We start from the raw sequence: 15,999 nt of genomic DNA on the forward strand, positions 1-15,999 counted from the left end.
TAAGCGTAAAATGCATGGGTGGCTGTCAGGCACACACAGGGAGGAAAAGAAAAGATAAGAAGGAAAGGAAGAAAGGAAGGATGGCTTCAAATGCCGCAGCAGAGGAAAAAGAGGGAGAGTGGCGGCACAGGGAGAGTGGCGGCACAGGGAGAGAGGCGGCACAGGGATAGAGGCGGCACAGGGAGAGAGGCGGCACAGGGAGAGTGGCGGCACAGGGAGAGTGGCGGCACAGGGAGAGTGGCGGCACAGGGAGAGTGGCGGCACAGGGAGAGTGGCGGCACAGGGAGAGTGGCGGCACAGGGAGAGTGGCGGCACAGGGAGAGTGGCGGCACAGGAAAAGAGCGGTACAAGAGAGAATATTCCTACAAGCAAACCAATGCAATGGAGCTTCAGGAGCCCATGAAGGCATGAGACATCTCACCAAGAGAGGGGAAAAGGACAGGAGAAGAGGGGACAAGCAGCACAGAAAGAGAAGCGGTTGGTGTACTTAAAAGAAGCTGGAAGAGAAGTGCTAGAATAACATCCCATTGGCAGGGTTATTACATTACAACAGGTATGTCAGTGTTTTATGTTGTTGACAGCCACATATTAATTGTTGCACTTACAGCAAATGTTAACAACATGGTTTTCCTCTACATTGTCATCAATGCTACTCATTTCAACAATACTTAGAAAAATTTTCACGATTATTCAAACATTGAAAATTAAATAAACCATTGTAATAATAATTACAAAATCATGCCATCTGATTGTATTGCTTAGCTTTTGCTATTTGTTTCACAACTTACTTGTAAAATATTGGTGAAAAAATCTGGATAGAAGTGAGGCCAGTCAAGCCGAGCAATGTCCACAACTAACTTGACTAGTTTATTTCGAATGAAATTTGGTACTGTATTATGGTGTTCCAAAGCGAACTGGTAAAGCATTGACTTTATTTGAGCACGTTCATCCCACATAAGACCAAGCCACTGCTTTGTAATTAATTTCTGTGAACACAAAAAGCACAAGCACAAAAACTAATATGCTGACAGTTACTACATTTAATCAATTATTTAATTTAAAAAACATACATTGTTTAAGAAAATGAATCACATTTTGCAACAGGAACTAACATGAACCAACAAACTACAAGAAAAATTAAGAAACCTGAACAACAGAAGGATTAATGGTAACCATTCACATTCACCACATGGTTGAGGTGCTGAAACACACACACACACACACACACACACACACACACACACACACACACACACACAAAGACTGAAATGATCACTACATTTTCAGAAAATGTCCTTGCTTGGAGCCAACATACTAACAAAAAACACATTCACCACAGGACTTTCCAGTATCATTCTGAAAAATACGAGATAACTGTGCTAAATGATGATGTTTAGTTTCTTTGTTTAGTCCAGTGAACTGCAGTGTGTTTTCAGATAAAACCAGTATTAAATGAAAAACAAAACTGTTTATACAACTGTAGTAAATACTATTTTAAATAAGGCAGGTAAAGACTTTCTCAGTAAACTTTTGATTGATATGTTAGACTGGTTCACCAATTTGTGTAGTTTTTGTTTCGTGTGTTGGTATTTCAGTTGCTATGGGTTTATTTACAGATTGCCATTTTTTATTTGTAGTTCATTGTTGCTATTTGAGTTTACATACTGTTATTTTGTCATTTGGAGATAGTGAGTGGAGTGTGGATGCTAGAAAATGTAGCCTGAAGTGGAGAAATGTGAAAATTTCTGACATATTCTTCTGTTTGAGTTCAACAGAGGGGCGACAGCAACAGAGGCAGCCAGAAACATTTGCACCATGTAAGCGGATAATTTCAGCGGGCAATACACACCAAGAAAGTGGTTTTCTTGTTTTAAGAAGGATGGTCTTGATACTAGTGATGCTTCACAATCAGGAAGACCTTTGGGGTTTGATGAAAATCGCTTAAACTCATTAATCCACAATGATCCATGTCCGTGTACTCAAGAACTGGCAACTGTGATGAACTGTGATCATTCTACCATCACGCATCATTTGCGTGCAATGGGGAAGGTTAAAAAAAATCGTGTGTATGGATACTGCATGCTCTAAGCCAAAATCACAAAAATCTGTGAGTGGATATATGTGCACCTCTGCTTCCCCAGCATAACAACACCACCAACGGTTCCTATCCTGTATCGTTACTGGTGATTGGAAGTGGTGTCCTTATGCTAACATAAGGAAAAGAAAGGAATGGTTGACTCCAAACAAAATAACAACTCCCCATATGAAACCCTGCATGCATCCACAAGAGATAATGTTATGCATCTGGTTGAACAGTGATGGTGTGGCACACTACTAAATGCTTCCTTGAGGTGTAAACATCATTGCTGATATTTATTGTCAATAACTGAGATGTCTTGCAGAGATAATCCAAGAACAACAATCACTAAACTGTGTAAACTGATGCTACTCAATGATAGTGTCATGTAGAAGGTGTAATTAGATGAATGGTGAACACTAACTTCACTTAATGAAGGTTTATTCAGCACTTGCACTTGCAAGAGCACACAGCGAACTGCCTCCGGCCAGAACACATACAGTACATTCCAGTAGAATGATTCTTGAGATTTGTGGATACTTCTAGAATGTACTCGAACCGAATATAAATATTAAAATTGTACAGTCCAGGTGAGTTTTGAACTCACAACCCTCCATGCAACAGTTTAGTATCATAACCACTACACCACGGAGCTACTCAGCTTCTTCTGCGACAATAGCATCTGCCCACAATCTGCGAGACTGACAAAAAACACTGTACAGGAGTTGAGTTGGGAAGTCATTCTCCACCAACCTCAGTCACCTGACCTTGCCATCCCAAATTTTCACCTTTTCCTCTTTCTAACAACCTTCAAAGAACTTCCTTTTCAGATGAAAACGTGCTCCTAACATGGCTCAATGTGTTCTTCACCTCAAAACTATGTGATTTCTACAGTTGTGGAATCAGGAAGTTACCCCTATGTTGACAGACTGTTGTAAATATTGAAGGAGAATATATTATTGATGACACTATGTTGACAGACTGTTGTAAATATTGAAGGAGAATATATTATTGATGACAATAGTCTCTGTTATGTTTATTAAACTTGTGGAGAAACTCTACAAACCAATGCACCAACCCAATTTATTTCTCAAACTGGTATGTAGTGACACTTCAGTCTTCTAAATTTCTCATCTTAAACAGTGAAAGAACTTTAGGGGTACAGTTTACTAATTATTTCTTGGACTTCATGTCACTGGTGGCATTAATGTGAGTGGGTCATGCCACACTCATCAGCAATTCAACAAGTTAGTAGATAGTCATAGAAAATTAAAATAATTGAAGAGCAATAAAAACATATTAGCGACAAGCTAAAATCTAAAAGCACAAAAGAAGTGTATAAAATGTCTTGGGACATCTACAATGAAAATGCTAATTGATTAAAGTTGGTGTGATGAGCGAGCTAACTGTTCCTTCTTATCATTACTTACAAACTGGGAGAATAAACAGCACAGTACATTGTCAACTAAAATAGGATGGGCACCCACCCAATTATGAAATTCCAAATTCCCAAGCCGGATGACTTTTTCTGAAATGTGCCCCAGACAACATTCTCGTTGGTGCATGAACCCTTGCATCAAAGATCAATGCATAATCTGAAGGACAATAAGAAGCACTTTGTCTCACCTCAAGAGGCTCGAAGTACCTACACCACAACCAATCTGTTTTGTCAATCCCTGACTTCTAGTCATTCATACTCCAATGACTCATACTTTTGCACCTTAGCTCTGAGGTCACTGCATGAAGAGGGACTTCACACTGATCAATGGCACCTTTTGTGGACAAGTTCAAGGCTGCTTTATCCATCAATTCATTGTACTGAATGCTAACCTAGAAACTAAGTAAACTGTCACTGCTACTCTCACCTTCCAACATCACACAACAAATCCCTCTATCCCTCTCTCCTCAATGACAAAGGAACATGTTTTTCTGAGCACTAGGGGTATTACTTTCCATTTCTTTGGACATCACTGGGAGGTGTACCTCCTGAGTAGAAGTACCAGCCATTTGACACTCTGAAAATTATTGCCTGTATGTTTGCACTCTTAAGCAGTAACTTTTTTTTTTAACCATGTCCTTTTTATCTCCAGTGTGAAGATTTCCCTATTTCAATATTTCAGCATTCTGTTCTTGGAATTTCACAGCCATTATACAGGTAATAAGTAACTTTTGCCATGCACTGGCTCACTCAGTATCTATACATATTATAAATTAAAGTTCCCTGGCATATTTTTCTACTGCTATATGAAGGACAATCTCAGGTCGTATTGTAGGGATTTTGAAACTATTTTCACTAACAGATACACTGACTTACAAAAAAGATTTGTGTATATAATTTATTACTGCTATGCCGGACAAGTTATCTGGCGGTAGATAATTAGTGCTACCTGTGCGAAGCCAGGGCACGTCACTAGTATACTCTCTGCTTTTATATAGTTTAAATTAAATCAAATAGCTTATCATTTTTCACACTGCATACATACTCATTATATACTGTAATCCTATTTGTGAATTCTTCCATCGCACATACGTAATAGAGAAATGTAGTACAACAAAATAATTTTTTTTTTTCCCCAAGGGAGCATCACGCAAGGTGCAGTAGCTTAAGCTGTATAGGCTATGCAGAAATTACAATCAAAGTTAACATTACATAGGTTTGTCCTCCTTTTTAACTTAAAGAGCATAGAAAACAAAAGCACATATTGAGTCTCTAAACATGATGCATAAGAAGTCATTGGGCATTTAGTACTAACATTCTCAGCTGTATCATAAACTTTTATACGCAACATTACATTTCAGATACAAAGATTAGTATTTCACTTGGCAGATGGAAGTAATATATCTTTGAATACAATATCTTCTACAAACAGATGCGTACCAGATGTCTATAGTGCAAACTGTACTTAATAATTATTTGCAGTATGTAAATGACCAAATATATTACTCACTTCAATAGTATTCAGACTGTACATGCAGACATACTGATTGCTGGAATGTGACATAAAATAAATGCAATGTTTCCATGCTCCTTGCTGGTTACTAAAGTCATGAAGCACTGTTTCAATTTCTCGTTTCCTGTCATTGCTAGTCTCTGGAGCAAAAAATTCATTCATCAAAGCCTCAAGAGCTGCAAGTGATTGTGATTCAGTAGCCTGAAATAGAAAAATCATAAATTAACACCATTTATTACACATTTTTGGACATATTTATCAAAGCCTACCTACTGGACTTACTGAAATAAAATACACACAAGACTCAATTAATTAGCAATAAGAAAATACATATGCTTGGAAAATTTACCAAGACTATGGATTTTTGTTGCTGTCAAAAATAATTAGTAAGTAATCATGGATATTCATTACTCACACTTAAGATTAGTGGCAAACTCTAAAAACACAGCATGTTTGTTAACAATTTATGGCATGCTAAAATTCATTGCACTCAAATTCTGTTGTCAGATGTTATGTAAACATGATAAATATCTGAACAGAAGTACCAAGACTAAGTTCCACTTGGTACATTAGAAGTTAATGTCTAGAATACGTCCAGTATAACAGTTTCCCTCTGCGACAGAAAGTTTGGTAGTACATCAGTTTTGTGTAGCCACTAGCACGATTGCTTTAAATTTAGATAATAATCTGAATATTGAACTAGATCTGTGACTGTTTAGGGCTTAGCTACAGACAGAACTCGGCACATAGTTCTTAATGGGATGACATCAAGAGATGTAATGGTAATTTCAGGCAAACCCCACATGCATTTTACAGGGTCATTACTGTAAATGAAATCTAGTGGGTAATGTTGGAAGTTCCACAAGGCTGTTCGTAGATGACACTGTTTACCTAAAGGAAAGTTGCAGAAGACTAGCAAAATGCACGAAAAATTGCAGGGTATTGATATTTGGTGCAGGGACTTGTGGTTGACTCTGAAACTACATAAACATATTGTACTGCATATAAATTGGTGAAGACATCCATTACTGAATGATTATGCAACTGATAATAAATCACGAGACCTGGAAACAATCATAAAATACCTATGGAGGGACAGTTGTAGCAAAAGCAGATGTCAGGCTGAGATTGGTTGGGATATTTTTTTTAAATTAAATTTTCTCATTCAAGAGCACTGAAAGGTAATCTATCTGTTTTGATTGTAAAAAAACTATTCAACAGCCACGATCACATAAAATATTTCTTCATTTAAGACAACCCGTTTCAACAGACTTTGCTGTCATCTTCAGGTCTGAAAATTTTTTTGTTGTGTAACATGTTCAGTTTACACTGAACCTCACACACACGATGTCATGTGGATAAAAATTAGCACATTATGATGTGCTCATTTATTCCACTTGACATTATTATGTGCTGATTTTTATCCACTTAACACCTTGTGCGTGAGGTTCAGCATAAAATGAACATGTTTTACAACAAAAATTCTAAGACCTGAAGATGACAGCAAAGTCTTTAGAAATTGTCTTAAATAAAGAAATGGTTCATGTGATCTTGTCTGGTGAACAGTTTTTTCTTTTCTATTTTTTTCAAAAAATAAGAATACATCGAAGAAAATAGTGGTTTACAATACACTTCTTTAACCAATTCTAGAGTACAGCTTACAATGTGTGAAGCTTATCAGATTGGAGTAACAGAAGAGACACAGATGAAATGAAGAGTAGTACATTTTGTCAAGAGATTGTTTAGTAAGTGCAAGAGTGTTACAGAGATGTAGAACAGATTTGTTGTGAACCATGGAGAGGCTTACTGCTGAAATTCCAATGATGTTCTTTCAAATAGGTGTCAGGCAACATATTACTTCATATCACATGTCTTGTAAAATGACCACAACTAAAATCAGAGAAATTAGAGCTCACATGGATGCTCGCGATTAGTTGTCCTTCCCACACAACCTCACCTTTCCATTCCTATGTGGATTACTCCATTAGGAGTCACACATGGTCAAATTTCTGTTGTGGACATAAGGACTAGGCCGTTTTTAGGATAAATCATGACAACAGGCTCCCCTCTCAACCACAAGATAGTATGTACCACACATGAGTCATCACTCACTAGATATCATAAGGGGGGGGGGGGGGGGGAAGGGAAGGGGGAGGAATCATAAGGACAAACACTGCATGAATTTGCCCCGAATTATCTATTCTTCATTAAATATGCAACTATTAAAAATAAAGCACACTAGCTCAAACCTGAATTATCTTTGAACAGCTTTGCATTACAGAGCACCATACAGAGATGCTGAAATACAGCAAATAGTGCTATCGCTATCTGTGCAAATTGCTAGTGCAGAACTATCTTAAATGATGAGGAATCACATATTTATAACAGGAACGACACGCATTTTAAAGCTGAAGAAGACTGGATGCCAATTAGTGCAGATAAACATTCTGAAACTGCAGCTGTTGAACTAACAACATTAGGCTTCAATGAAAAGTTAATCATTCTGTTGTACTTATAACACTCATACAGTGGTAATGTGAACACTTTTTTTCAACAAATTAACTGAAGTCCTGGAAAGAGTCTAATTTCCCCAAACTAAGTAATAACTTCCTAAAACTGTGAGGACACTTTTGGAATGACAGATGTGGTAAACACTGTTATCTGCATACCAGCAATTTCAGCATCAATCTTAGAACACTTACTTACAGATACTGGAAGTGAAAATTGTGTAGTATTTATAAAGCATTATGGCCTCTGTTAACTACTGTCAGGTAACAAAGATACAGACAGGCTTGGTAAAATCCACAAACCTGCAGGCCTATCGTCTTGAAACACAAATTACATACTTTTTCTAAAGCACCGGCAAAACAAACCTTGACTGAAACGTATATGGAAAACAAAATATATATTAAGTTCTCTAAATTCTGGGCCCTGTTTACATTACTTTTTGAAGGGCTATTTTCTTAAGCAGCCACTGCAGCAGTAGATAAGGAAAATAAGTGGATAACTGTGGGCATTAGAAAGCCCTCCCAGATGTTTAAATTTCTCATTCTTTGCAAAAACACTACAATAATCCACAGTTACTAGACCATTGTCTCAGATAGAAAATGATATACAGGAGGGTAGCACTCACTGTTGAAAAAAGTAATTCAATGACAATATAATATATAATGCAGAAAATAAAACCAAAATATTATCGGTTGTGATAAAACATGAAACTGGAAAAGGCAGACAAATATAAAAACATACAAATGAAAGATGAGAGTAGAGCAATAGAAAATCCTCAGGAATTGGCAAATCTTTTAAGTGACTATTTCTCTTTACTGAAGATAAGTTGCAACATCATCTTGAAACACATTTAGTATCCTTAATCAATTACACTGCAAGCACTGTGGCAATATTTCTCACAATAAAGCTTATAGTGAGGAAAATAATACAGAATTAAAGAAAAGTAAGAAGTCAACAGGTACACATGAGATTCCTGTCTCTGTTCTGAAGGTGAGCATAGACAGCACACAAATCTCGTTAACAGACATAATAATTGCATCCTTTAGGCCAGATATTTTTACTGAGCACCTAAAGGACGAACAGTTTGTGTCATAACTAAAAAAAGGTAATGCAGTGTACAGAAAACAACAATCCAATATCACTGTTGTCAGCATTTTCAAAAATAACTGAATCAACTGTGAAAAACACACTAATTAATTACACGAATAAGCACAAATTATTTAAGGAATTACAATTTGGTTTCCAAAGAGAGAGAAGTACAATGTCGGCTATAATAGCATTCACAAAAATGGTACTTTAAGCTCTTGACAAAAATAACTCTGCTACAGGCATATTCTTAGCCTTGTCCATGGCTTTAGAACTGTTGTCCATAAAATGTTAGACTAGAAGCACTAAGTGGGTAAGAGGAATAGCAAATGAATGGTTCCAGCCTTACCTGTAAAATAAGGTGCAAAGGCTAGAAATGGTTCATACATCTGCTGACGACAAATTTTTAGTAGAACAACTGTCAGACAAGAACCACACACTGAACAGTCACATTAATGTGACCATCACTCAAAAGCCGGAATAACCACCTTTTGCAGCATGGTCCGCTGCAAGATGTGCAAGAAGACAGTCAGTGAGATTCAGAAGATACTGACAGGGATATGCAGCCATGCTGACTCCAGTGCCATGGCTAGCCCTGCTAGGTTTCTCAGTTGAGGATCCATGGCGCGTAAAAACAAACTGCAAGTAAGGGTGAACATGATTCCTAAGGACAGATGCAAACTTGGGTTGATTCACTGTGCCTTCCAGAATGATGAAATCACCCAGGGAACACCACGAAAACAAACACTCTGGTCTGGACCCTTCGCTTTTAGACGTTTCACACTGAACACACCATTGGCCATCTACCCGATAGAGCATAAAATGTGCTTCATCTGAAAAGGCTACCTGTCACCACTCAATGAATGCCCAGTTGTGGTATTGGCATGCAAATTCCAGGCTTCATTGCCAATGAGCAGCAGCCAGCATGGGTAAATGAACCAAGCGCCTGCTCCAGAGGCCAAAACGCAGATATGTTTGCTAAATGGTCATTGAGGAGATGCTGTTGGTAGCCCCTTGGTTCATCTGGGCAGTCAGTTGCTCAACAGTTGCACTTCTATTAACTTGTATAGATCTCTGGAGCAGTAATTCACCCATCTTCTACAGTCCATGATGCACCACAGTTATCTTGGAGTCAGTTTTGGATAGTGCCATTTTACCATGCATGGAACACTGTGAGATGCAAACAGTTTACAAACTTAGTCATTTCAGAAATGCTTCCACCCTTTGCCCAAAAGCCAATGATCATTCTCTTTTGGACATCATATAAATCGCTCCATTTTCACATTATGACAATGACTGCATTGTTTTCTGCCTCCCCGCTGACACGCTTTATATACTCTCCTCTGCTAGTGCTGCCACCTGTCATCTGCGAGTAGCTGTTATACACTGGTGTCGAACATACACAGCGGTCACAATGATGTGAAGGGGCTGTGTATAAACAAAGGAGTGCCTCAGGGTAGCATACTGGGGCTAATTCTGTTGTTCTGTGCAGTCAACGTCCTCCTTGCTGTTAATGGTAATATCATAATCACTGATAAAACACCAAAACTCTTAGTAGATAAAGCAAATGAGACACTTGGGAGTGTTTACAGGCTGTATGTAATAAATTAACATCAAGCATAAAGAAAACAAACAGTATGCACTCCAACACAAAGAGGAAAAGCAACACTAGCAGATTCAGAATAAATGATAAACCTGTAGACTGCATAACAAACACAAAGTTTTTAGGGATAAACATTGATTGCCAATTGACACAGAATGAATACACAAAGATGTCGGAATAAAGAATGTCATTGGCATGTTATCAGTGTTCTAGTAGCGATTTGTAACAGCCAATGCCTTGGGATGACATACTATTCCAAAGTACACTCACACAATGGGGTCCTTTTCTTGGTATGAAAGGTGCAGAACATGGGCACCATTTTCAAACTGCATAAAAGGACCATGAGAATAATAACTAAAAGTAATTAATAACTTAAATTACACAGCATTAATGTTCCAAAATAATATTTATTTAATAGTTTGCTATGAACTGGCTTCTTTCTTCTTAGGCTATGTCAGATAACTTAATACTAAAACAAAGTCCACATAACTTCAGAAAGAATTTATAGCTGCACAAAGATATGTGACATTTTATGACTCTACTGATGCAAAACATAATGCATAATGTAATGGCAAACTATGTGAATGTATACAGCCAAAAATGTTGTACAAATGAGTAATGGCATAGGGACTATGTCATGTGGATAAACTGGTGAATGTGATGAACAGACCAAAAAAGGGGGAGGGAGAATGTAATCTATGGAAATTGGGTGTGGAACAGTTATAACAAGTGTATTATCTAATGGTGAAAGAAATAAGGGTTGAGTATGCTGTCAATCAGGTAGCAATGGTTAGTCCTAATTGGTGACATATTCAGCAAAAAGAAGAGACAGAGGATAGCAGCACTCCTTCATCCACCTCAAACAGTGCAAAACCACACTGACAATGTATGGGCCCCATGCTATATGTTCATATGCTTCACACAGTCTTGTCAGAAAACTAAGATCCAGGAAATATACTCCAGATTTTTACACTAGGAATAGTGTTGTCCACCTTCTGTTCAACAGGAAGGATAAGATTCGACCTTTAGAACAGAGTGGGTTTTAGACTGACCGAGTGCAACAGTAGTTGGAGACTGAAAAAGAAAGATTTCACCTCTGCTCAGCTTGCTCTGAATGAATGGAATTCATATGATGTGAAATGTGATGTTCTCCATAAAGGAAGTAAAGGCAGAAAATTAACATTACTTGAAATTCTGGCCATTAATAAACACAAATCAGATTCCTTACCCAGTCCCTCATGAACAAACACAGTTCCATTATTTACCCTTATTAAAGTAGTACAAGCCAGTTATTATTTATTTCTCCATTTACATAGTAAGCTTGTTATAGCTGTTCCACACCACATTCCATAGATTTCCTTCTCATTCCCTCCCCCACCCCCTTTTGGTTTAATCACATTCTCCAGTTTGTTTACAAGACATAGTAGCCTGTGCCATTACTCTCTTTATACAACATTTTCGGATTCTTCATTCATATAGTTTTAATATTTTAATATCTCTTTTTAGCTATTACATTATGCTTGTGTTTTGTATCAATGTAGTCATAAAATGTCACACCTTTGCACAACAATCTTTATACAGCTACTAATTTAGTTGAAGTTGTGAAGGCCATCTGTTTAGTATAATGGCCTAAGAAGCCAACAGCTGGTTCATAACCAACTACAAAATAAATATGATTGCGGAATATTAACACAATGTATTCTAGTTATTAATATGTCTATGTTTCTCCAAAAACCGATGGAATATTCCATAAAAAAACAAAAGTAATAGCCGGGATTGTTGCAAACAAATATTTAAAAACTGGGTAGTCTTACTAAACCAAATAAGTATATCCATCAGTCTGTTGTGCCTATCAAGGAAAACATTTGTAGTTATTTCATTACTAGTTCAATACAAAATAATGGAACAAGAGCCATTTTGGACTTCCATTTACAAAGGAAAAACAAACAAAAACTCAAAACAGCATTTTCTATAATAAACTGACCAAGGAGATGACAAATATTACTAAAACATATATATTAAAAAAGGTAACTAAAACATACTTTACTGACACACTGACAGGAGGAAATGAAGACATGCATGTTCGTGGTTTTGGAGTTGCCAGAAGATGTGCATACTATGTGCAGTGGTGCAGCATAAACTTGTGTTTTATATTAAAATATTTATGGTGCTCACTGTGTACAACCCAAAGGAAATTGTACAATAGGGACAAGCTGAACAAGACAATGCTGTTGTTTGACACTGGCTTCCTATTTGGGAGGAGAGACTCTGGTCTATCCTGCCATCCTGATTTAGATTTTCTATGGTTTTTCTGAATCATTTCATTTCAGGCAAATGCAAGGATTGTTTCTTCAGCAAAGTCATGGCTAACTACGTGCCCATCCTCATAAAACATAAGTACTGTGTGTTTGTATACTGGAGCTATTTATTTTCATTGTATTATGACGACAAATCCTATATCATTGTGAGACTATCCTTGGAACGATAAATACAATCGGGAAAGTGTCTTGTGGGGTGTAGGTGTATATGAGAAAAGGGGATGTATTTCACCTATCAAAATTGAAAATAATATTTATCACTGATAATGTATGGTTATGTTGGAACGTGAAAGAAAGTCTTCAATAGCTGCTGCCACAGTATCTGTAGAGGAATGAAGATCTTGGTCGTAGGTAGACTATACCATTGTCTCAGGTGTGATTAGTTTGAAAGACGACGATTAATTTACCACAGCCATAGTTACTGTTAAGTTAGTTATCTCACCTTTACATGACATATCACAAAATCACAAAACTTACTTCATTGTTATGGCAAATACATTTTGAATTTTTGAGATTATGACTGCTGTTTATCCTGTTGTGTGTTTATATTTGCATCAGGACTTGATAAATTATTTCTACTAACTGCTACAAAACATATTGTCTACTGCTCTCTGGTTAGGTTCTTACAATTACCTTCTGTCACACCACTGTATTCCCACTGTGTCTGATGGTGATTGCTGCCAACATGACTCTGCAGAACTTAAACAATGACACTCGCCCTGTTCTAAATTCCTACTGGTATTGGATAGCCGTAAGTATAGAGATACTATATGAGTGGTGTATAATTATTTTTCATGTTATTAAACTAAGTTGTTCCAGGGTCATTCCATGTCAAGTCACCCGGGCCTTGACACCAACCATGTCAGATTTTGATGAAACTTGGTACAATTACTTCTTTTATCATCCTGAAAGCACTTGTAAAATTTTTTTGCTCAATCTCTTATAGTTTTTTTTATAAATTTTTAAAGTTTTTAGATTTGGCTTTGTTTCAGCAGTCGGAAATTGTAACTTAAACGTGTCCTCACAAATTAAATTTTGTATATTAAAGAATACTCAAGATATCAGTATGAAATTTTGGAATAAGTTTGTGTATTATATCTAAATGTTAAAAAAAATTACCATAAAGATATATTAAATTCTTCCAAATGAAAAAAAATTAATAAGGTTTTTTTTGCTAACGGATGTTTAGTTTTACAAAAACTGCAATATCTAGAGTCTCAGACCTGATAGAAAGCTCAAATTTGTTTTAAAATACTCTTAATTGTATAGGCTATTAGATAAAAGAAAAATTATGTTGGCTTTTTAACCTGTTTAATAGTTATCTAATTTTTAAAATAATATTAATTATATTTTAAAAATAAAAAATGCCAAGTGACTTAGACACCGAAAATAAGTTTTTGTCTTCTTGGAGTAACAATGTACACTTGGATTTTGTATTGTTACTCCTGTGTTCTGAAGTAAAAAATTATTACAGTGTTAAATAGTGCTTGGATAGTATTTTATTAAGTTTATTCAAACTCTCAGTAAGTACTGTTGCTTAGTTTACAGAGATTCTTTTCCAATATCCTACAAAAGTAACCAGAACAGTAATCAGACCAAAAGTGAAATCAGTATGTCAGATATTCAAACCTGTAGTGTAGGGTTATTTAAAAAATCTGACTGTTTCCTAACAACCTACACACCTTCAAAAAAGTTACAACCGGTATCAGAATTGAGTGAGGAAGAAAAAGATTTGATCCACTTACGATCTGGAATTAATCTGTGTGAATTTAAGAATATATGTTCACACCACAGCTACTACTTTTTAAATGTTTTTGAAAAGTATCAAACAACATGTGTAGACCCACTAAAAAAACACAAAAAGCCCATCAAAAAATCGTTGAGAAGTGTAGGCTTGGATCTTTCTAAACAATTACTGACAAAAAATATTAGCATAAAACCTGGACAAAAGCTTTGCTCAACATGCCATAACTTTTGTGAGGAAAAATTAAGAGTTGAAGTCAATGAAAGTGAAACAGATGATGAAGTCATGGTTGAATTAGAATCATTGGAATCCAGAAATGAATCCCTCATACAAACAAACATTGCTCTTGATTATTTAGGTTTAACACCGATAAAGCTTCATGGCTTGTCAGAACAAAGTAAAGGGTCTTATTTTAAAAGGAAGGTTAGCAGTATTGAAAAGACTGCAAAAAAGGCGGTTTCAAAAGCATTAAAATATGATGCACCAAGTTCTGATGATGACGAAGAAAATAAAAGTGTGGTTGAGAAAGCAAAGGATTTTGATGTAATGATTTCTCTTATGAAAGAGAAGATTTCATCAGTTGGGAGGTCTAGAAAAATCCAGATTCTGACCTTGGCTCCAGATTCTTGGACTCGAAATAAAGTGATGAAAGAATTTAATGTAAGTGAGTACATGGTGCGACAAGCTAGAAAGCTAAAATCTGAAAAGGGTATTTTGGAAACTCCTGGTCCAAAAAAAGGTAAAACTCTTTCTGAAAATACAGTAAGACTTGTAACAGATTTTTATGAAAAGGATGAAAGTTCCAGAGTGCTACCTGGAACAAAAGACAAAGTAAGTGTTCAAAAACATGTGTACATGCAAAAAAGACTCATTTTGTGTAACTTGAGAGAACTCTATTATTCTTTCAAATGGGAGAATCCTGAGGTAGAAGTAGGATTTTCAAAATTTTGTTTCTTGAGACCTAAATGGTGTATCCTTGCTGGTGCTGCAAACACACACACTGTATGTGTATGCAGTATCCACCAGAATGTTAAACTATTGCTGGATGCTGTGAAAATTGAAGAATCTTATAAAGACCTAATTAAGATGCTTGTGTGCAACACAGAAAACCAAAACTGCATGCTACATCATTGCAACAGCTGTCCTGCAAATACTGCACTAACAGAGTGCTTAACTGAAAAACTAAGTGAAAATTATGATTTAGAAGAAGAAATTGTAATCAGTCAGTGGGTTAACACAGACAGGGCAGAAATGATCAAACAGTCTATCAGTGTTGAAGACTACATTTCTTTATTGGTTAGGTCATTGGAAAAGCTCACCCCACACTCGTTTATAGCAAAATCCCAATCAGCAGCCTTTAAAAGATTGAAAGAAGACCCACCACCCAAAACAGCAATTATTGTGATGGATTTCAGTGAAAATTATTCCTTTGTTATACAAAATGAGATCCAAAGTTACCACTGGAATAGAGGTGGTTGTACTCTACACCCAGCTGGAGTTTTTCCAAGAAATAAGGAAAACAATGTTTTTGTTTCCAACCACTGTTTTATTAGTGATGACCAAGAACATGACACTGGTTTTGTTAACTTTGTACAAAAAGAAATTACAAAGTGGCTGTCATTACATCATACTGACATTGACTCAGTTCACTACTTTACAGATGGTTGTGCTGGGCAGTACAAAAATAGAAACAGTTTTAAAAATTTGACTGA

General features: G+C 36.4%; 1 protein-coding gene across 3 annotated transcripts in view; it reads right to left on the reverse strand.

Annotated features, from left to right (window-relative positions):
* LOC126412065 (exportin-6-B) overlaps window positions 1-15,999 on the reverse strand; it is a 357,950-nt gene that overhangs the window by 284,249 nt on the left and 57,702 nt on the right. For all 3 annotated transcript variants that reach the window (XM_050081474.1, XM_050081465.1, XM_050081456.1), the window contains 2 exons: window positions 5,026-5,229; window positions 789-986 (listed from right to left, as the gene is read on the reverse strand). In XM_050081474.1, the coding sequence (XP_049937431.1) occupies window positions 789-986; window positions 5,026-5,229 (402 nt within the window). The remainder of the gene's footprint in view (window positions 1-788; window positions 987-5,025; window positions 5,230-15,999) is intronic.

This window comes from Schistocerca serialis, chromosome 1 (genome assembly GCF_023864345.2).
Source record: "Schistocerca serialis cubense isolate TAMUIC-IGC-003099 chromosome 1, iqSchSeri2.2, whole genome shotgun sequence".
NCBI classification, from domain to species: Eukaryota; Metazoa; Arthropoda; class Insecta; order Orthoptera; family Acrididae; genus Schistocerca; species Schistocerca serialis.